General features: G+C 39.0%; 2 protein-coding genes across 2 annotated transcripts; one reads left to right on the top strand and one right to left on the bottom strand.

Moving 5' to 3' along the window:
• Positions 1–10,725: 10,725 nt before the first annotated feature.
• LOC111573346 (uncharacterized) lies at positions 10,726–14,211 on the top strand. The gene is made up of 6 exons (XM_023277460.3): positions 10,726–10,853; positions 10,948–11,013; positions 12,690–12,968; positions 13,536–13,667; positions 13,747–13,774; positions 13,887–14,211. The coding sequence occupies exons 1-6, from the start codon at positions 10,808–10,810 to the stop codon at positions 14,008–14,010; spliced, it is 675 nt and encodes a 224-aa protein (XP_023133228.2). The 5' UTR covers positions 10,726–10,807; the 3' UTR covers positions 14,011–14,211.
• A 114-nt stretch (positions 14,212–14,325) lies between these two features.
• On the bottom strand, positions 14,326–19,055 carry ptafr (platelet-activating factor receptor). Its single transcript, XM_023277452.3, has 2 exons — positions 18,926–19,055; positions 14,326–16,457 (listed from the first exon to the last, which is right to left on the bottom strand). The coding sequence occupies exon 2, from the start codon at positions 16,453–16,455 to the stop codon at positions 15,265–15,267; it is 1,191 nt and encodes a 396-aa protein (XP_023133220.1). The 5' UTR covers positions 16,456–16,457; positions 18,926–19,055; the 3' UTR covers positions 14,326–15,264.
• Positions 19,056–21,592: the final 2,537 nt, after the last annotated feature.

Genomic DNA, 21,592 nt, shown 5'->3' with positions numbered 1-21,592 from the left:
GCAGCTCAAATGCTCAACTGAGGCCTTGTTTTGACACTACATTTACACTAATGCTGACAGTGTGACACAGCTGCTATTAGTTGTCTGCCCGATCTTCCCCTTCCTCTTTTACTCACTCAGTCCCTCTCTCCCTCCCTCTCTGCCCCTCACATCACACCCCGCATGCATTCTGTTATCGGGAAGGCTGTCAGAAGGATGTGCTTAACACTTCCAGCGAGCGGTGTGTGTGTGTGTGTATATGTGTGTACCCATATTTGGCGAGGTGACACTTTGGATCGACCATGCGCTACTACTGGAGCTGATGCCGGTATGTGTGTGTGAGGCGTGGCATGGGTCACTAAATCACTAACTACAGCTGAGGGAAAGCCGGTAGGGGGGTTGCTGATGTTTACAGGGGCCCTCGGTAACACCAGTACCGAGATGACGGCGTGCACGTGCAGGAATGAGGCGGTGTGTGCGCGTACGCTGAACTCTTCCCGGACTTTAATTCTTCCGAGAAACATTAGTAACAGACCAGAACACTCCCATCTGCCACCGTGCTGTCCTTCGATCTGCCTCCCATCCTTTCTTGCCCCCCTGTTTAATCATCTCTAAGCTTCTCCACTTGCTCCTTGTATCAGTTTCCAGTCAGTGACTCCTGTTTTCTTTTTTTTCCCCCTTTAAGGTTTCTCCCTTTTAAAAAAGATTGAGCAACCTGTTTTTTTTTCTATTTCCTGCTCTCCTCATTCTGTCATTCGTACCACCTGTTCTTCTTGATGTCTCTCCATGTAGTGCATCCCTCCCAGCATGCCGCCGTCCACTTGTACTGCACACTTTAATGCATTTATATGCATTTAATTCACTTACATGCACGTATTACACTTAAATATTGGATTATGCTGAGGCAAAAATGCCACCACTGGTAAGAGCTTCCCTTTGTTTCTGGATCTGTCTTCCTGTGTAAACTTCTGTCTGTTTCTTTCCCTTCTCATCCTCCTTCCTTTTTTTCACACACACACACACACATGCACACACCCCTGCCTCCAATGTGGGGAATATTAAAAGTGAAAACAATAAACGTTATCACAACAGCCACTGAATTCAGAGAGATAAGAAATTCATTAGGCGCCAGCTTGCTAATGACGTGCAAAGAGATGAAATTATGGCAAGGACAAAAAGGGTGTAATAGACGGGGGTGGAGGAGGAAGAAGGAGGGGAGAAGGAGGAGGAGGAGGAGGAGGAGGAAATGAAAAAGAATGTTCAGGAGAAAATGTTTCCCAGGATGGTACTGCCGTATCATAGCATGCCAGCCCGATTGGCTTGTGACCTCCGCGAGTCGAGGAATGAAACAAGGCCTCGCTCGCATGACAGCAGCTTCTTTTTCCCGCTTTTGCTGGTTTGTGCTACTTTTTTTTTGTCTGTCTGATATTAATGTGCTCACATTCCCTCACTCCGCTCACATGCAACCCAAGGTCACCCGATGTGCAGGCCTCCATTAACTAATAATGGAAGTTCGCAACCCCTTTGCCTCGGTGCAAACGTGGGCAAAGAGACGGTGATAAAAGGATCGAGGTGTTTCACGTCCAGGGCTATTATCCACCTGCGTTTGGTGCCGAGAACAAAAAACTCCAGGTCCATCTGTGGCACATCAAAAACAGAGTAACATAATCCCAACGTCAGCGTCTCAGCGTGCTTAACATTCACTCTGAAACAGACACACACACACACACACACACACACACACACACACACACACATATATTCACTTCCACCATCTGGTGCCCATCCTGCCCCATGTTAGACCCCCCTCTGTCCTGTGCTGGATTACCCTTTCAGTATTTACATCTTGCAAATCCAGCCAGTGGCCTCTGATAGGGGCCATCTGTAATCTGAAGGTTATATTTGCAGCATGTGTGCGTGTGTGTGTGTGTGTGTGTGTGTGTGTGTGATTCTGTGAGTGTGTTTTTGTGTGTGTATCGGCCTGTAATTTGTTCCCGCTCAGCACGGGGACAGTATCAGCGTCCGTGACATCTGTTCAACACAGGGCCTACACAGCAGAACTGAGCGCATCATCTGCACTGTGCAGCGCAGGGATAATGCAGAATCTCACACACACATATTTCATGCAGTCGCATGTACAGTACATTCGTGCACAAACACATGCATGGACATAGGAGATGTGCGTGTTTCTCAGTTGTCGCAATACGTTTAATGTTTCTTTACTCCTTTTTCTTTTTGATGTAATATTATTCTGTATTATTATGTCATACGTGTAATTTTTTCTTATTTGAATTGAGGGCAAAAAAATGCAACAAAATGAAGTAACAAATAACAGTAATATTTGTTTGCACGTATTACAAAGCCTTTCTGAGGCTAATTTGTGGTTTTGAGCTGTAAGAATCAAATTAAGTTCACTTGAGTTTTATTTTAGCTCCATCAAGAGACCCTTGTGGTTAAACGAAGGTCAAATTAAATTAAACATTGGAGATTTTTGAGCAATATTTTAATAATTAATTCATTTAGGATTACACTGAATTAACAAAGAATGTTCAAACTCAAAGAAGCAGAGATATCCTGAAAAGAGTTCCAGTGATTTAATACAACCGCATTCATGAAGTCGCTCGTCGGACTTGCAAAAGGCAGTTTAATAAAATAATGAACTCAACTGAAGGCAAGATTTCCCGACTCGCGGTCCAGTGAGTCATGCTTCAAAAACTTCTAAATCCCACAATGCAGCATCCTTCACTGGAACGTTTCTGCTTGTAAAATGCAAAACGGTTGGTTTTTAGTCAAATATTTGAAGGCTTGCCATCATCATCTCTACATTATGCAAATCCTACAATTCAGTATGCTAATATCTATATTTCTACTTTGTGTTATGTTGAGATTTTAGATATGAAAGGGATGTATAGAAGATGGATAGATGGTTGGATGGATATATGCAAGTCATTTTGCACGCTGTCGACTTTTTGCAGAACAAATTTTCTACATTTTTGCGCATTGTATATATTGCACATTACAAATTACAGATCTTTAGTACTTCTGTGAACAGTTGGTGTCCTGAAAATGTTTGATGTTCAGTGTCTCAAGTCTTTTTCTTTAAGTCAAGTATCTATCTGTTTAAATATGTTATTTATTAAACACTACCTACTTGGCAAACTGACCTTACATTTTCTAAATTTCCTTCCCCAAATTGTGACACACATCCCCCAGCTTTTAGAAACACTCCTTTACAGCTGTTAGCAGACTGCTCCTTTATTCATAATGACTCATTTTTTGTTTATTTCAAACTGATCTTTACTTTATTATATTCGCAAGACTGTTTACAGAACTTTCTTGTTGCATCCATGTGTATGTCCTGCAGATGAGGGCGTGTGGTCAGCCACCATCAAACCATCTCCATTCCACTCAGAAGAGACGGCAGGCACGGCAGCAAAGGCTCTGAGGCTAAATATTGAATGCCTTCTGTTTCCTGCAAACGATGACAACAACCCAAGTGGGATCCACGCAAAGCAGGAGAACAAAAAGACTGAAATGAATTTACAGCTCACCCGTTGGGGGAATGGATGTGCTGAAGATGAAGTGATGATCATCTCTCTTCTCTGCTAAAATGAAATATGATGGCGGGGGAGCTCAGTGCCATTTCCTGCCTGGCACAGGAAGCGCCCATCTGGAGTTGAGTGCTGTCTGTACTCTGTTGTTGTGTTGCATGTTGTTGTAATAGCTCTTGTCACTGCTGTTGCTGTTCTCAATACTGTTATTATTCTCTGAAGCAGCACACAGGCCTGCCGACAGAGACGGGAAGAAAGAAATCAAATTCATAATTTAAGATGCTGTGGACTGCTGAGGAGAGGTCTGGTAAAAACGGACAATAAGAAAAGGAGTTCATCATTAGAAGAGTGTGACGGCTGAGGAGGAGGGGGGTCTGTAGGAGGAAGAACAAGAGAGACGCATGCTGGCAGCTGCCTGCACGACTGTCACATCCCACCACCCGCCAGAAAAGCAGAAGGAAGCCACTCGTCATCGCTGTGACAACCAACGCGTGACGAGAGGAGGGAGGAAACTTATCCATCAAAAAATGATGCAGGGATGAGTGCGTTCCTTCAGCTTCTGTGCTCACAAACACACACACACACACACACACACACACACACACTTTCATATTTCATTTGGGTCATCAAGAACAACTGTCTCCGAGAGGATATCACTGGCTGAATCTCCACTCAACAACATAATAATGTATTTTCCTCGTAATGAAGTGACTGTAACCCCCCACTGAGCGAATGTTCAGACAAACTGAAAGCACAAGAGGAGGGGAGCAGGAATTCAAGTGTGAACTGAAGAAACGCCCCAGAGCCAGAGACTGTCACAAAGACACTGAAGGCAAGTGCATGAATTCATTTGAAGGGAATTAACCTACCAACCTGAGACTACTTTTCATATGCATGTAGATCCCTATTACATATAAAACTGGATTAATCCCACGGTGTCAAAATGTAAAAATCAAGCCATTGTGTTTGCTGTGTTGCATTAAAATACTCTAAATATTTTTGCCCTCAACTGACCATTTCCAATCTTCCCCTCCACTGGAAGACCTGCCTAATGGATTTCTCATTTCTCATTATACACCCAGTACATGAAAAAATGCCTAAAAGCAAAGCTGCTGTGCATAGCTGGGGCTTTCATGCAAGCACAAATAATAAGTGGCAACTCTGAGTGCTGAGCTCCATCCAGTGGTTGCTTATGTGTTCATTTAAAGCTCTCGCTGAGACAGACTCGAGTTTGTAGCTGCTCAGGGAAGCTGAAAAACTCACTCTCAGATACATGGAGCCGACACTTAATTACCGAAAGGTCTCAAAGGATTACTGCTGCTGTGTGTTTTGTAGCCTGACTGTCTGTCTTTGCAGTTACAGTGGCTACAATCAATATTTTTTATCATCATAATAATGAAAGAAATGACAGTAATGTTAAAATATGTACCATAAAAATGAGTGAATGTTGAACTTACATTCTACATGTGGCTAGAAATGTGACTCTTATTTATAATGTTGGTTTTTAACTCTTAGATTTGTAAATAAGTAAATGTAAGTTTCCTATATTAACTGAAGTGGTAATATTTGCCATTGTTGTGTTTGCATCTTAATTCAACTACCTCCAAGTGGCCAAAAATATCCATTATTGCAGGTTTAAAGCCAGACCAAGCCATCTTTGACAGAAGAAATTATAATTTCAGATGTTTTGCTCTTAAATTCTAATGTGGGTTATCGTTATCCAATTTTAGATGCAGTAGATATTACTGTCAACTGACTTTACTGAGTCTGTTTACAGTCTTCATAGCTCTCCTCTATTTATGTTACATTTAACATATATGATTATCTGGTAATTGTTCACCAAACAGTCTTTGTCATATAGATTTTTTTTTCCTCCACATGCATTCATTCCTCCATCTACCACTGATGTAAAAAAAATGTATTTGTATAGGTAAGTTTTATTTTTAATCCACCACAGCTCATAATTTCTAATTCCTAATATAGTTATTTTGTTCAACATACCTGTGGAAATGCACATGGGTTGACTTTTTTGGCCCCAATTCTTTTTCTTTTTTAGTGTTCTCTATACGCACAAAAGCCATATTATGTTGTGGATGTTGCTTGAACACACTTATGGAAGAAATGAAGACTTATGAGTCTTTGATTGACATAATTTATTAAGGCGAAGGAGTGAAATAATGTCTAAGTTCAGAGGGGACGACTTCTTCAGTCTTCTTCATGTTTTTCCTGTCCAAGCTCACACGAACCAGCTTCTTTAACTGCTGGGTGGATGCTGCCCCCTACAGATCTACAAAGTCAGTGTTCATAGAGGCACCTAATTCATAAAGTATGCAAATTATGTTATTTATATTTGTCACAGTAGGTCAAAGTAAACATCGACATGTGGGATAATGTTACATATGTGCGTATCTCACAAACTTTATTGCAGGATGATTGTAACGGTGTCTGTGGTGAGAACCTGAGTGAAGCCAGCAGTGCAGGGAGAATAATGAATGAGTGATGAATAATAGAAAAATAATGAAGAGTAATGACTGGAGGTAAAACACACACACACACACACACACACACATAAAGACAGATAATTACACGGTATTGCCATCACCAGAGGGGACAGAGGAACAACTGTCCCCTCTGGTGTACACAACTTCATTAAGAGGAAGTCACAGATGGCCAAAGGGCATGAGGAGAAACACTATCGCACAGTAGATTTCATACTGCAAAAGAAAAGGAAATAGCAGAAGCGATGTCAGCAAGAAGGTGTTGTTCCAACTCAAGCTAAAAATAGCAGCATTACTGAGAGCAATCAACTTCCGCAGCTGATGCTTCAATAAAAACTTCAGGCTTTCGGTGAACTTTTTGATCATTTCTTCATATCTACGGCAAATATTGACCAGGTAGAAGTGGAAAAAGTTGCTGTTGTTTTTCTGTTTTTATTGCGAAAGGTAACATAACAAAATGTAACTAGTCAAACTAATAAATACAAATGAGTTTATAGGGTTTTAAATTGTGCCTCAACAGGGAAAAGGGTTGATAAAATGGTAACTAACAGGTGACTCAGGATGAATTCATGCACTAATGCAGGACGTATCGTAAATTCCTTTTGCTCACCATTGGTATATTATGAAAGAGAAGGCTGTGAGTCTTGCGCTGACAATTTAAATAATATGAAAGACATTGAAAGAAAAAAATGTACATTTACTGTCACACTATATGGACAACTCAAACAAAAATGAGTGAGAATTATTGTGCTCCGTGTATTTATGAGGCGACTCATCACTCAGTTTGCAGATTCTATAAAATCTGTGTTTAAAAGGGAAGGAAAAAACATGATAATAATAATGCCTTCCACGGTCACACATTGTAAATAACAAAATATTATTTGTGAAAATACTGATTTTTTTTTTTATGTGGATGTTTTGGCATGCTATTTGTATTTTGTTGTTGTTTTATGGGTTAGGGTTAACATTGTAAAAAAAAAAGTCTGTAAAATTAAAACAACAAATACATACATATCGTTTGGCTTGTTTTGTTTGTTTGTTTTTCAGTTAACATGCAAATTATTCCTTGTTTTCTGTGATTTTCCTAGATATTATCTGTAATTTAACAAAACTGAGAAATTTTGTAAAATAAGTAGTTTATTAAAAAAAATAAACTGAAACCATTTTTACAGTGTGTATAAAGTAAAACAATATATGTATTTTTCCCCTTCTTGTAATAAGACCATCAGTTTGGTTGTGCTGCTGTCAATTTATACACACTCCCTCCTCAGCTATTGTTATCATTGATATGATGTTATATAAGACACTTGACAGTCCAAGACATAACGATCAATAAATCTAGAAGATTTTAATAAGAAAAGTTTCTTAAAAAGTTTCTTCAAGTGCATTTGTAAAAATCATCCAACACTGTGGTGATGCTGCCTCTTATGAGGATTGTCAAAGAAAGCAACTCTAACAGTTACCTCTGCTGCAAGGGCCTGGTTTATTAATTAGAGGTACCAGATACAAAAATCAACAATAAAAAAAAATAAAATAACCAACAACAAAAATACAAATAAACAACAAAAATAATTAAAAAAAAACAACTGAAATAAAATAAACAACAAAATAATGAAATAAACAACAATAAAAATAAAATAAACAACAACAAAAACTAAATAAATGACAAAAACGATAAAATAAACAACAACAAAAATAAAATAAACAACTAAAATAAAATAAGCAACAACAGAAATAAAATGAACAACATCACCAATAAAATAAACAACTACAAAAATAGCAACAACAACAACAAGGAGACCTATAAGACCAAGAGAAGTACTTTGGCAAAGAAACAGTTTTGTTTTGAACTAGTGTCTTTTAGAGACTTGAAGAAGGGAAACAAATGCATACCTGTGTGTCTCGTTTTGAACATGAAGCCAAGAGGAGGAGCTATGATGGTGTGGGGGAAGCGTAGCTGATGATACTGTTAATGATTTATTCACGATTTAAGCCGACATTTAAACCAGTATGGGACCTCCAACATTCTGCAGCAGCAGATCATCCCATCTGGTTTGTAGCTAGTGGAGGCCATCTTTTGTTTTTAACACTGCAATGACCCCAAAAACCCACCTCCAGCAAAACTCTGTTTGACTGAGAAAAAGAGTGTTGGAACGCTGCATCCAATGTGCAGACCTCTAAAATAACCCAAAATATATCCAGCTGAGGAGGTCTGGGATGAGTTTGAGTGAAGGAAAAGCAAACAAGTGCTCAGAATATGTGAAAGAGTGTGCAAAACTGAAAAGAGGTGGCTACTTTGAAGAAAAAACTTTAAAACACATTTTCCCTTTTTTACACTTTTGTGGGCTATATAATTCCATATGTCTTGTTTACGTATTTATTTTTGAAGTTTGGAGCTGTGCTTTAACTGGTATTGTACAATATATGCAGTTAAATTCATGTTAAAGTGATGTGTTTATTATCAAAACTGCCATTCTGCCCAAATAATAATTTTTATGTTCAACAAATTTTGTACTCATTGCACAACGTCAATGCTGGACTTTTACTGACGATTGAGTGTGGGTATTTTGTGTTGTTGCATTCACTTAAACTTGCAGCAGAAACAAGTCACAAACACCTCATTTACATAATGTATTGTCATCTTTTAGGTTGAGTCAATGAACTTTCTGGCAAATTGTTGCATAATTGCACATTCAGCAGTCATCAACAGCTGTTAACAGCACTGACACTGAGCAAAGCAGCTTTAGGTCAAACCTGTTAAGTTTTATTTTATTGTGTGTAAGGGAGCCTAAGTCTCCCTCTCTATATATTCGTGCTGTGCAGAAATTCACAGCAGCTGTCAGTTCGTTTTAGCAACAGTTTTATGGCGCAAGAGAAACCACTTCCTACATTTTAAGGACATAACTCTTTGACTCGTTCATTGCATGTGCAAAAACAATGTGCACGCCTTTACCTCAAGAGTGGTTACATCTCTGTCTTATATGGAAAAAACCATGAGACAGATGACTTGTTCTGCTTTCATACCAAACAGGAAAAAAAAAAAAAACACGATAAAAGGGAATTAAATCAAGATACCAAAAGCCTTTTCTGACCTACATTAAGGGGACAAAAACATGTCTGTACAGTTTTGAGATACACCTTGAATGAATGTTAGGCTTTTGGTCATTCTTAGAACAACAGACAACTCATTGGGGATTCGTGGTTGGTCATGGTTGAGGTTTGGGTGATCTTCCAACATATCGTGGTTAACAAAAGTTTACATAAGACCACGTATAATGACAGTCTTGAGTTGACTCCTTTTTTTGACTCAATGATTTGTTTTAGCAGATCTTTGTTATGCTCCTCAGACTTTCTCGCTGTAGTGTTCATCAAATGGGCCCTTTTTAGTAAATGGCTCAAAGGAGTCAGCAGCTGTAATCAATCATAATCACTCATGAGAAGTTAACAGGGCAAGCCACTAACAAAATTTCATTAACACAACTTTCTACATCACCAAAATCAATAATTCAAGTTGCTATATTTATATTTTTGACCCAGCAGATGTTGTCATATTTCTAGAAAACTTATTATAAATCTGCGAAAGAACCAAAATGTTTTTGGAGGATGTTTTTTTGTAACAAAGATGCATCGGTTTCAATGAATCCAGCATAGAAAATTCTGAATTATTGGAACTCAAGACTGCCAGGATATATGGGGTATTTACAAGTGTGTGTCATTTTTTATTCATGACTGCATATGTGTAGATATATCTTCACAAGTGACAAAAGTATATTTGAAATGTATTCCACCTGCAATACATTCTTCCAATGTGAATGAAGCTTAGTGAAATGTGATACCTAAAGTCTTGTTCGACTATAAATTAAAGCTTATAATTACATATGGGAGTCTTGTTTGAGAAGATGTATTGACAAATAAAAAAAATCTACAAAAACTTCACGAAAACTTTTAATGCAAAAACTACTCAAGAGTGGTTGGTGAATCCACAAATTAAGAAAATGACACTAAAACCTATCATATTTCTACCAACAGAAGTACTTTTCATGCAGCTGACTCATTGCATTGTAAGATTATACACATTTTTTGTTGTTTGTTCCTTTCATATGCATATAAACTCAGATATGTTTGTGTTATATTTCTGTGCTTTGTGCAGAACTGTTGAAAATCCACTTTGCTCCTCCCGATCCGTCTTGGCAGCCACTGAGTGTTTGCCTCAGGTGAGAGGTCCGGTGTCAAACTGTCCAACAGCAACAATCTGAGCTGTCATCACAGTCTGAGCCTGAAGGTGACCACTGTCGGAGATATGAAGCATTTCAAACCAAGTGTGTGGAGTGTCTGATAGACTTGCCTGCCAGCTGTGAATTTAAAAAATGCATTAAAAGTTAGCGAGGTCTGGTAAGCTCTCTTCCCGCAGGGCATACATTGACTGACAGATTGTAAATGTTACAAACTGAGGGCTTTTCTTGGGTGAGATTGGGTTTAATTATGTTTCTCTGCTGATTTGTGCTTCTATTTTTGCCGCTTGTGCACCTTGCCAATTGTTTAAAGGCCAACACTGCATGCTGCTTCTTGCCCTGTATATAAAAAGCGGGTTAATGTTAAACATTATTTCTTTATTGTTGCTTTAATTATTCGGAAAAAGGAACTTGATACTTCCGTTCTTTCAGTTTCCCAGTCTCATACTTCCTCCAGTCTCACCTATGCGTTGATTGCAACACATTCATTCGTTTTTGTACCTGTTAGCTCGACATACCTGTGGTGTTTTCTTTTGCGTCCAACAATATGCTGCTTGGCTTTACTCTCCTTTTACTTCTGTGTGAGAGCACAGGTAAGACGATTTGATTTGTGAACATAGTAAAAGAATCCAGAATTTAGTTTTCAAATGTTTTTTTGTGAGTTACTTGTGTTTCTTGATGTTTTAGCAGTTGAAAACCAGACAAGGCCGATTAACAGCACTGCTATGCCAGAAACTACAGCGGCTCATGAAGGTAAAACAGAATGTATCGACAAATTAAGTGTTTATATCAATAATGTACACATATTAAAAAATAATGTATGGCGATAGCTCTGTGAAGCTGAACACCGATGTACCCTACATGTGTTGTTTTGAGTTGAATGGTGCTAAAGTATGCAGAAATATGATGTTTATTTTGGTTAACATCTTAGTTTACCGCATTACAACTTCAGCATTTGCCAATTAGTATTAATCATGAAGTGCATTTGAGGCTCATTGGAATACTATTAATTTTGCTGGTATTAAATGGTACATCAGAATTTAGAGGTAAAGCAATACATTTCAATGTGTTGATAAAGTTAAAGGTATACTAGACAGGAAATACTGGCCACTGTTTGCAAATACAACATCCAAACTTGGGTCCTCTTTAACTAAAAGAGGCACTACAAGCCACCATTGTTGGACTGTTACATTTGTTCTGGTTTAAAAGCTGGATCCTTTAGCATAGACTATATATTAAAGATAGGCTTAGGGTTCAAAATACGCCTTAAGCCTACATTCATTTTAATAGCCGACAGGGGGCGACATGACTGTTTGCAAAAAGAAGTTTGATTGTATGTAAGTCAATAAGAAAATGGCTCTACGTCCTCCGTGATTTGTTAATTCAGTAAACATATTCCTAGTAGGTTTATGGTTTTAATCACTACTTTTAACGCTTTTTTAATAGAGCATGATGTTCATTTTGTAAAATATTGTCACATTTAAAGTAAAAATAGATGAAAACCTGGGGTGTACTTTGTTGAGGGTACCCTTGGAGTGACAGGTTGCTTCCACATGGGCTTTACACCCATACCTCACTCATTACATCTGGTTTCAAAATTTAAAGCTGGTGATGCCCCAATGCCAAACCGCAGGCTTCAAAACGGTCGTCATCAAGCTAATGGGTAACACCACAGCAGCTATGTCCATCTTTTGTTTATAGTCTATGTGCAGGAGAAAATAATCTAAGGTGACCTCCAACTCCTACTGTCCAACAAAAACTAGGCCATCACCCAATCCTCTCCTTCAGTATTTGTCAGTATGTTAAAGCCAACAATGAGTTCACTCTTGTTTTGCAATGAGTTTTCTCTACTTGGTCTACTTCTGCTGTGCCGTGATATTTGTAGCTATTATGATCCGTCACCTCATGTATGTCATGACCTCATTTACACGTTGTTATTGGCTGAAGGCCACACACCCAGTAGCATAAAACTGCTGCTCATAAAGGTACTGAGCACAGGACACAAAGTCATAGGAAAAGAAGAATATGCAGGCAGAGGTCAGGATCTCTGCAAATAGACACACAGTCATACTTCAAGTGGGTCATAAGTGATAACCAAGAGGAATTATGATGGGTCATTGCAGTATTTTTTAGCAAAAGTAATAACTTATAACATGTACAGTATGTGAAAAGTCAGGGACATGAATGTCAGAACCAAAATTCATGGGAATCCATCCACTACTTTTTGAAGCATTTTAATGTAAAAAAAAAAAAAAAAAATCATAAGCCCATGACGACTTTTGAAGAAGAATCAAAAGGTCACCGTAGACCGACATTGCCAGTAGCAGAACCATGTCACTAGTAAGACAAAAAACAAAAATATATGCAGTATGCATTACCAATATTATCTTTAAAGAGATATCCTGTTACTGCATTCTGTTTCTCCACAGACCTCTCTTTCCTGCAGGTGGTGGCTGTACCAGACTACCCAGTCGCAGCAGGTCAGAGCGTTAGTCTGAGCTGCAGCACTGGTAACATGTCGGCGCACGTCACTTGGTTTTGGCAACACCTGCAACATCAGACCTGGAAAGTAGTGGGCAATGGCAGCGACCTGATGCTCACCGAGCCACAGCAGAGTGGACAGTACCGCTGCCTTGCTGAGAACCAGTTATCTCAGAGGATATGGAGCCCAAACCACACAGTCTATATCATCTCCATCCAAGCAACAGGTTTGTAGTCTGCACATGTAAAGGCAATTGCAGGTCTCCACAACAATGCTGCCCATTTTATCGCAATGCTGATGGTAAATAATAGTCATCATTAGTCGGGTCTCTATTGAACAAAGGTAAGTTATTGTTAGATGTTAATTTTGCACCAGTTCTACTTCCATAGTGCCTTCAGGGCTTATAACAGTTGGCAGCTGAATGAATGCAATGACATGCAATAACATGCTGTGATCAAGTTTTGCCATATTTCACAAGACAGTCACCTGACATTCTTGGTAAAGAAATCAATAGAACAATTTATAGAAGTGCTTAATTTGGAAGCAGGTATTAATATTTGTTTGGATGTTAAAAAATCAAGTACATCAGCAGTGGAAAGTCGCAAGATTCTCTGCAAATGGTAAGTTATCGTCCAAAGCCATTACAGTATTAGCAATATTAGGAATATTAGCAAGACAATCTTATAATAATCTAAATAATCTCCTATAATAATCTTTTCAGCTGCTGTTATTGTGCTGTGGCATTTAAATTCGAAGCCTAAATTTCTGTGTTGTTTCCCCCAAATTACATCAGTGGGAGAGTATTTAGGAATGGCTGGCTTCGTCCTTTCTCTTCTGTCCTGGGTTTTCATCATTGCAATTATTTTCTGGCTCTCCTACGAAAGACTTGGTGGCACAACATCCACCTCCAACACCCCGGTTAAAGGTAAGGTGGACCGTTGAGCGCTTGCAAATTCTAATCAAAACGTTCTGTGGATCATTTTAATTCTTGTGTTTTGTTGAAGGTTTGCCTGGACCCCAAATGGCATCAAAGTAAGTCATGAGAGAAGACTTTATTTCTGCATTAATCTTAATGTTTGGACTTTGCTCTCTTGATCTGAGTTGTATTTATTAACACACTCATCACATTTTTTCTCTACACCAGGGGAGGATTGCCACAGGGTGACAGTGACGGAGATGTGTACATAAATTACACAGGCAGTAACCCAGCGTACACAGATCTGGATCCCACCAATATGACTCAGGATAATGTGTACTCAAGTATATGATGAATCATGAGCAGAGAGAAGGTGGAGATGTGCAATAAAAAGTGGAAGAATGACAAATGACTCAAGCTGAGTCTTATCCGCATGTAGAGCTCTGCATTACATTGAATCTGATAGATGAAGTTTGCCACCAGTGTGTGAATTGCCTTTGTTAGATTTAATCTATTTTCACAAAAGTCATGTATCGCAATCTGAACGTACTAAAAACCCACGGCTGTGTAGTTCAAAGTGTGTAGCGTAGATGCCTATCTGCTGTGTTCCTTCTTACTGATGTGCCAGAAACTGATTTTTAATTTATTCTAATGATCACATCACAACTTTACACGGAAATAATGGTTTTATTAAAAGACAAGGCTATATACATGAACAAACAGCTCATTTTCCTTTTTTAACATCAAAATAACACTGCACAAGATAATAAAGCTGCTACTCTGAATAAAAAAATACATCATACATCTGATTTGCAAAAACAAATAAGCTCGCCGAAAATGTATAATACAGTGTTGTACATATACAGCAAATAGCTGAATAATTACAAGCACTGGCTTTCTTTTTCACAGTGAATCATGGGATTTTTACCATGAGTCGTAGATGCAATGTCACAATATTGGATGCCAGAGGGGAAACACAACTCAGGCATTATTACTTCTGTTCCCTAGTGTCACAATACCAGAAATAAGTTGCCCAAGCAATGTTAAAAAAAAGAAAGATACTTCCCTAAGGGCAGACAACAATCTCATTATCACATTTTTGCTGATATAATATCCAGTTTGTGAAGTTCAAGTGTGTGTCTATTCGAGTGCCTGATATGCCCAAAAGGAGGTGGCCATAGACTTTTTATATTTGTATCATCCTTGACTTCTTTGCTGCTTTTAGCGCCCTACTTTGTGCCAAAAACACCAGTGTGAAGATTGAAATAACATGTCTAACGTCTCCATCATTCAACGTCATCCTTCTGTAGAATCGTCAGCGTTACTTACTTCTGCTTGCAAAACTTCTGCAGTTCAGTTTGTGCTGCACACAGGAAGGGCAGAAATACTGGTGCAATTCAGACCACAGATCTTACATGTATGACAAAATATTAACTGTGAGATAATTTTTCACACATTTTTGCACACTACATTGTCTGTGCGGGTGTAAAGCCACCAATTCTAAACACTTGAACTCTTGCTGAGCTCAAGAGATGCATCAAAAGAACGTAAATTTTGCCATTTTTAACAGCAGCATGATAGTCATTATATCTACATTTTAATACTGCTAATCTTTGAATCTGTCGTCTCTGGGTTGCTGGTGCTCACTCTGGAGTCTCTGGCTATGATTCCTGCTGTCCATGGACAGCTGTGAAGTGACTGTATGCGAGCATCCTTCTCCCTTCACTAACTTTTTAAGGTGTGCCATAATGAACCTCCTAAACTTCCTTGTGGCAAAATAATAAACCATAGGATCCAAAATGCAGTTGAGGCCCATGAGAACCAAAGTGACCTGATGTATGTCATTGAGCATCTGACGAGTGTTCTCGTCCCAGTTCACGTGGCCCCAACCCTCTGTGATCTGCAGTACTGCCAGCGTCCAGAAACCCTGAACTACATGGTGGGGCAGGAAACACAGGACAAATACTCCCACTACTGCCAACAACATCTGCAGAGCCCTCCGCTTCACCCCTCGGGGCCTTGTCGTTGAAGAAGACATGGTCCTCTTGGACTTACGGTGTTTAATTGTTGAAGATTGAAATTCTGACTGAGGAACATTTTGAGAAAGTAAGGCCCGAGCGATGAGGAAGTTGCACACCACAACAAGGAAAAAGACAAGGAAGAACATTCCAATTATTAAAAAATGAGTGACAGCCACTTTTTTCTTTTCAAAGTTTGTTTCGTTCTGGTATCCTTCAAAACAGCGAGTGACGTTGTTGGAGTCGGTGTTGGTTCCTGGATATGCCAGATATGGAACAGCCAACGACAGGGTGAATACCCAGATGACGACGCACACGATGATCCCACGACGCCTGTGGTCTGAAGACGCCGCGTCCAGAGGCCGAGTGACCGCCCAGTATCGGTTGACGCTGATGGCTCCCAGGAAGAGGATGGTGCCGTAGGTGTTGATGAAGAAGAACGAGCCCGTCAGCCGACACATGAAGTCTCCGTAGACCCAAGTGCCATTACGGCTGTAGTACCCGATCCAAAAAGGGAGGGCAGACACAAATAGGAGATCAGCGATGGTCAAGTTGGTCATGTAGATGCGGATTTCGCCCATGGCTTTGGCTTCCCGGAGGCAGCGGAGAACGAACAATACGTAGATGTTAGCAAAGACGCCCACGATGAAGATGATGCCATAGACGACGGGGAAGAGCACATAGCGAAACTCAGAGTCCAGGAAGGTTGAGTTATCGACGGCTGTAGAGCCCAGATGAGGGGTTCCTGTCATGTCAACTGGTTGAGTGGTCACCAGCATTTCTGTCAGTGGAGGACAAAATATATCAATACAATCAAAACACCAAGCATTCCGGTGTTTTAAGTGCAAAGCAGTATGTTTGAGCAGCTGATTGAATCAGAATTGAAGAAGAAGCAAATGTTGCTCCTTATGTTTCACTTTAGAAGGGTTTAGATGAAGATTTAAATCCTGCCTGAGGGTGTTTAGGTTAGAAAGGGGCTCATTGACTTTTTGTTGCATTTGAAGATAATGCAATTTACAGCAGATACAAGTAAACAATGTTCAAACATGGCATTAGCGAAGCAATTCCAAGCAAAGATAAATGAATAAATAAAGGAAAACACACCATGATAGCAAGAACTTGCTAATTTGAAATACACTGATTTGAAAAAAAGGAAACAACTAGAGGATTCCACTGATTTTGCGCATGAGTAGTCATACAAGTGCTTAACATCATTATAATAAATTAACTTTCATTTCTACGCTACCTGCTTCAAGGACTAATTTGTCTAACACATTTGTAATGTTAATCGAGTAACATTACAAATGTGTTTCCTGTATTTGTAACATTTTGTGTCTTTTCTTTCGTCTTTATTATTGAGTGTATTTTCACACGTGCTTCCTTTCTCTTTTTTCTTCCATCTTTTACGTCCACTTTTTCCACTTTCTTGATCTCCATCCACCCATTATCTTGATCCTTAAATGAAATCAGCTGATAAAAGCTCTTTAAACACATTCCTTATCTTTGCTTTGCTTTCACGTCCTCACTGGCAGCACGTAGACTTTGCTCTCTGTCTTGCTCTGACTCAACACATCACATATAGAGCATTTTCACACTCTCTGCTGTCTGTCTGGTCTACTTCCATAAAAAACACGTATATGGAAGGCGTCACTACTGTAACTAAGTTCATCTCTAGTCAGTTCTTCTTTTGCGACTGGCAGATTATTGAAACATATGAAACATTTGTATTTTAGAGGCGAATATTTTAGATTAAAGGACGCAAATGTTGATAAATGGCAGCATTCATCGACTATGCGTTATCTTAAATCAGTTACAGAGCAATAGTGAGATACTGAGGTGGAATTTGTGACCATAAACCACTAATACTGAAGCGGTAAGGAGCTGAGAAGATTCACTGGCATTAAGGCTGTATAAGCACTGATATCAAACTCTCTTTGATGATTTTAAGTGACTCAAAGGAAATCAAAGTGAGGATTGTCTGAATTCAAAACAGAAAGTCAGACATAAGAGTAAAAGTCAACTTCTACTTGATCCTTCTTCTATTCCTGCTGTAAATGACCAACCATTAAATGAAGTCACAAAATCAAGTCATCTGTTAACCTAAGAGAAGAATCTGTGTCTGCAGTTACAATTCAATAAGTGATAAAATACAAAAATAGGTGGTTTGCTCCGCTACAGTGAGACTTAAATGAACTATAAGGAGATTTAGGTGAGTTGTTCATTAAACATACACACCCCTGTATTGGCAAGATCACATTCCCCGGCAAAAAACGCACAAAGTTTTCCATTTTATTACTCCAAAATACTCCTTATTTGTGACTTCTTAGTACTTTCAAAGGTTTACTAATAGTAATTTTCTGTTTCCTAGGAATTTAGTGTCTGTGGAATGTGTTTATCTGTACCAGGGAGGCTCACTTCCAGTTTCTGTCTGACCTGACCAGATATTCAAGACAAGAGTTTAAACTGTAAAAGCAAAGACATGCTGAAGCCCGTTAAGTAGTGTCTTTTATACGGGTTATGACAGAATAAGCAATGAGAGATAACTAGGCAACATAAAGTGAAGTGAATTATTATAGCAGTGATTTGTTTTTGTCACAACTTACATGTAAGTCCAATAGCATTTTTTTAGAATGGTTTTTGTTAGAAACTGATTGTTTCAGAAAAGATTGCAATACATTAAGTGGTTCCTCTTAATACGGATACTGGTGCTAATTAATAAGCCAACCTTTATAAATGATGAATACATTGCAATTAACGGACGTCTTAATGGTTATTATATGATTTATATGTTAATTTTCTATGACAATTAACATAATTTGGAAGAAAAACCAGAGAACAAATATCAACAGTGACAATTTATGAGCATAAGACCTCAGTTCCCAAAATCTACTAATTTTATTAATTTATCCAATTCAGAAAGAAATGAAGGAAGGGTAAAATGTGGCAGGCCATTTTTTCAGATTCCCGATTAAACCACACATTCTTTTTATTCAGCTCTACACAAACCACAAAGAAGTCACAAGAAATGAATTTATTTTTTAAAATATCAGCAATAAAACTAAGCTTTTCTTTCTTTTCCTAATGCTTCTTGTTGAGCTGGTCACTAAAGAGTTTATTTGTACGTTTTCAGACACTACATTACACTCATTGTGATTTGCCGTCTCACAGTTGAAAACAGCCTTTGTTTTTGTCTGCCTGTCTTAATATCACCAAATAAGAGCAGCAGCAAATTATAGGTTGTCGACTTACCAGACTGTTTCTTCAACTTTCAGCGTCTCTCAGGGTGTAAACACTAGGAATGCTGCTGCAGCTGTAAAGCAGACTCAGACTGTGTTCATCCGGCCGACAGGACTTGTGTGTGTGAGAGTGTGCATGTAGGAGTGTGTTAAGAGTCAAGACAGAGGAGGTGTGAACTTCTTCAAGTCTTATTGGGAAAGCCCCACATGGTGCAAGAGGCCTATTCACCTCCATGTTTTCACGTGTTTGTTCATCACAGTCAAAATGAAAAGAGACGCCCACTTTGGTGCAATTTTGGAGTTGTGCAGTCGGCATTTCCTGTTCCACTGATCACTGGAATATGGATTTACTGCTTTATTGCTTTGAAGAAATAGAGAAGCAGGTTTTTGCTGGTGTCTTACTGATTCCTCTGTTGTTCTTGAGAATACAACATCGATCTTTAATAGGTGTAGAAATATAACTACAAGAAAATGCAGCAATTTTATCCTAATTTTTCACAAAGCTAAGGTGATTCACTTTCCCAGTGTGTCTGCTGCTGAAATACGAATATCACTTTAAACTTGCTCTGAGTCCCTTCGAGGATAAAGTTGTCAAAGCACCAGCTTCAATTCGCCTCAAATTAAAACCAAAGCGCCTTTAACTTTCCGAGTAGTTGCTTTATTTTCTCTTTAATTCCCACATTATACATCTCATTAATGTCTATAATTAATTTGCAGGCGGCCAGCCATCTAATTAAACAAGTTTCTGTCTCATCAGTGAGTCATGATTGGAGCTATTAGTTGGAATGATGACAATTAATCGGCTAGAATAAATACAGATTTGATGGATGTTTAATTTAATGGCATTAGTTTGCCTTCATCACTCCTTGTGCAGCTCATCAGTAACATATGCAAACATTTTAAGGGGCAGTGGCACATTTGGTATTAAAGAACACCCTGCACCCAATATATTGTCGTCCTATTGTCCGCAATACAAAGAATCATATGGAAAAATACATATACACACATGATTACTGATATTTTCAGGTTAATTTCTTACAAAAGTTTCTCTGAGCAGTGTCCTTTTGCTGCTCCTACCACCACAATTCCAAAAAGACATCATCAGATTTCATAAAAATGTTCTGAACCTCATCTGACTTGATCTCTACTATTCATTCTGCCCTCGTAGCATTAAGGACAATGAGCAGCAAGTGTTATTGGTGAAGGTAATGCAGCATTAAAACAACATCAACAGAGTCTTATCAGTGAAAGTCAAGATTTTGTCGGGTTTTCTAATTTTAAAAAGTTATGTATTGTGCAAAATTGCCCATTTTAGGGTGCTTTATTGAGATGTACATGACATATATACTATATAAACTGCCATCAGGGGACAAATAGAGCTTTTTGAATTGAGTCTGAAATTGGATTAAATTGAAATAAATGTATGACATTATTTGCGTATTAATATGATGCATTTCATTGTGAAAGCAACATTTTCTTGACAAAACTTGTTGAAATTTAGCTCATTTCAGCTACTTAACCTATATTTCAGTGGTTTAACCTCTAAACATGATCAGATTTAATAGACTGGTAAACTGCATCTTGCCATAAAACCACAAAAGAAGAAGAAAAGGCTTTCTAAAGATGCCTGTATGTGTGTCATGGGAGGAACTGCAGGGTGAATAGATGCCATATACTTATATTGTGATGACATACCTTGATATTTTTAGCCTGTCATCAATTTATTGTGCTCTCGGCCCATAATTAAACTAATTTCCGTCAACATTATCCTGGTAAGTCCTTCCTGTATGTGACATTGGCAGGAGATTCTGTGCAGTTGATGTGATGCATTTTAACCACAAAGTGGCAGCAGAGACTAATAAAAAGCGCTCAGTGTTTCAACAGGGCACAGTAGGGGAGTGATCTGAGTCAGGCTCTGTGTGAACTGCATGAGCCACCACTCTGCCTTTCTGCACAGTTCAAAGCTGCAGCAGCACCCCCTCTGTGGTAAATGTTTAATTCCAGCTCCTATGTACAAGCACAAAACACAACACGTCCTCCTCTCCCTGGTGCCACAGTGTAATTCCTAGATTAAGGTTAACGAGCCTCCCCAACCTTATTGCTGTTATTATGGCTTGGCAGTGGAACAAGACAGCAGAGCTTTTTTCGGTGGTTGTGCCCTCCATGCTGTGCCATTGCCGGGTATACGGCGCTGGCTCACACCGTAAAAATCTTTTCACATGCGACTTGTTGCTCATGGTTTGGGTGTGGATTCAAAAGATTCCACAGTAAGTCGCTGAGATTTGTCTCGGTCGTGAAATGGAGAGCAGCCTATGTGAGATGTGGTTTGGGTCGACGTACGGTGCTGGATGCATGTTGTTTTTGTGTACTCTGCCCGGCTGAGGCCTTTTTCTGCTTGGAGTTTTGTGTGTTAGGCCTGAGTCTGTGTGGGTTTCCTCTCAGGGCTTTGGTTTCTGCCCAGAGTCCAGACACATGGAAGTGGCAGTTCAAAATTGTTCAATAGTGTGAATGTGAATGGCTGTCTGTGTCTGTTTGTCAGTGACCTGTTCGGGATTTATCAGGCCTCTCACCCACTGTCAGCTAGGATTGCCTTTAGCACACCCAGGATTTCAGTATAAACTACTGGACGCGGTAGCATGTCATGTATCAATTCTACTATATAGGTTTTACTCAAAAAATC

Source organism: Amphiprion ocellaris, chromosome 20 (assembly GCF_022539595.1).
Source record: "Amphiprion ocellaris isolate individual 3 ecotype Okinawa chromosome 20, ASM2253959v1, whole genome shotgun sequence".
Classification (NCBI taxonomy): Eukaryota; Metazoa; Chordata; class Actinopteri; family Pomacentridae; genus Amphiprion; species Amphiprion ocellaris.
Note: the sequence above shows the minus strand (reverse complement) of the source record. Positions and strands in the feature narration are given on the sequence as shown.

Excerpts from the sequence above, each read along its gene's own strand:
- LOC111573346 (XM_023277460.3), top strand. The coding sequence starts at position 10,808 with ATGCTGCTTGGCTTTACTCTCCTTTTACTTCTGTGTGAGAGCACAG. Across the intron at positions 10,854-10,947 it reads ACTTCTGTGTGAGAGCACAG|CAGTTGAAAACCAGACAAGG; the intron begins GTAAGACGATTT and ends TTGATGTTTTAG. Across the intron at positions 13,668-13,746 it reads CTCCAACACCCCGGTTAAAG|GTTTGCCTGGACCCCAAATG; the intron begins GTAAGGTGGACC and ends GTTTTGTTGAAG.
- ptafr (XM_023277452.3), bottom strand. The coding sequence starts at position 16,455 with ATGCTGGTGACCACTCAACCAGTTGACATGACAGGAACCCCTCATCTG.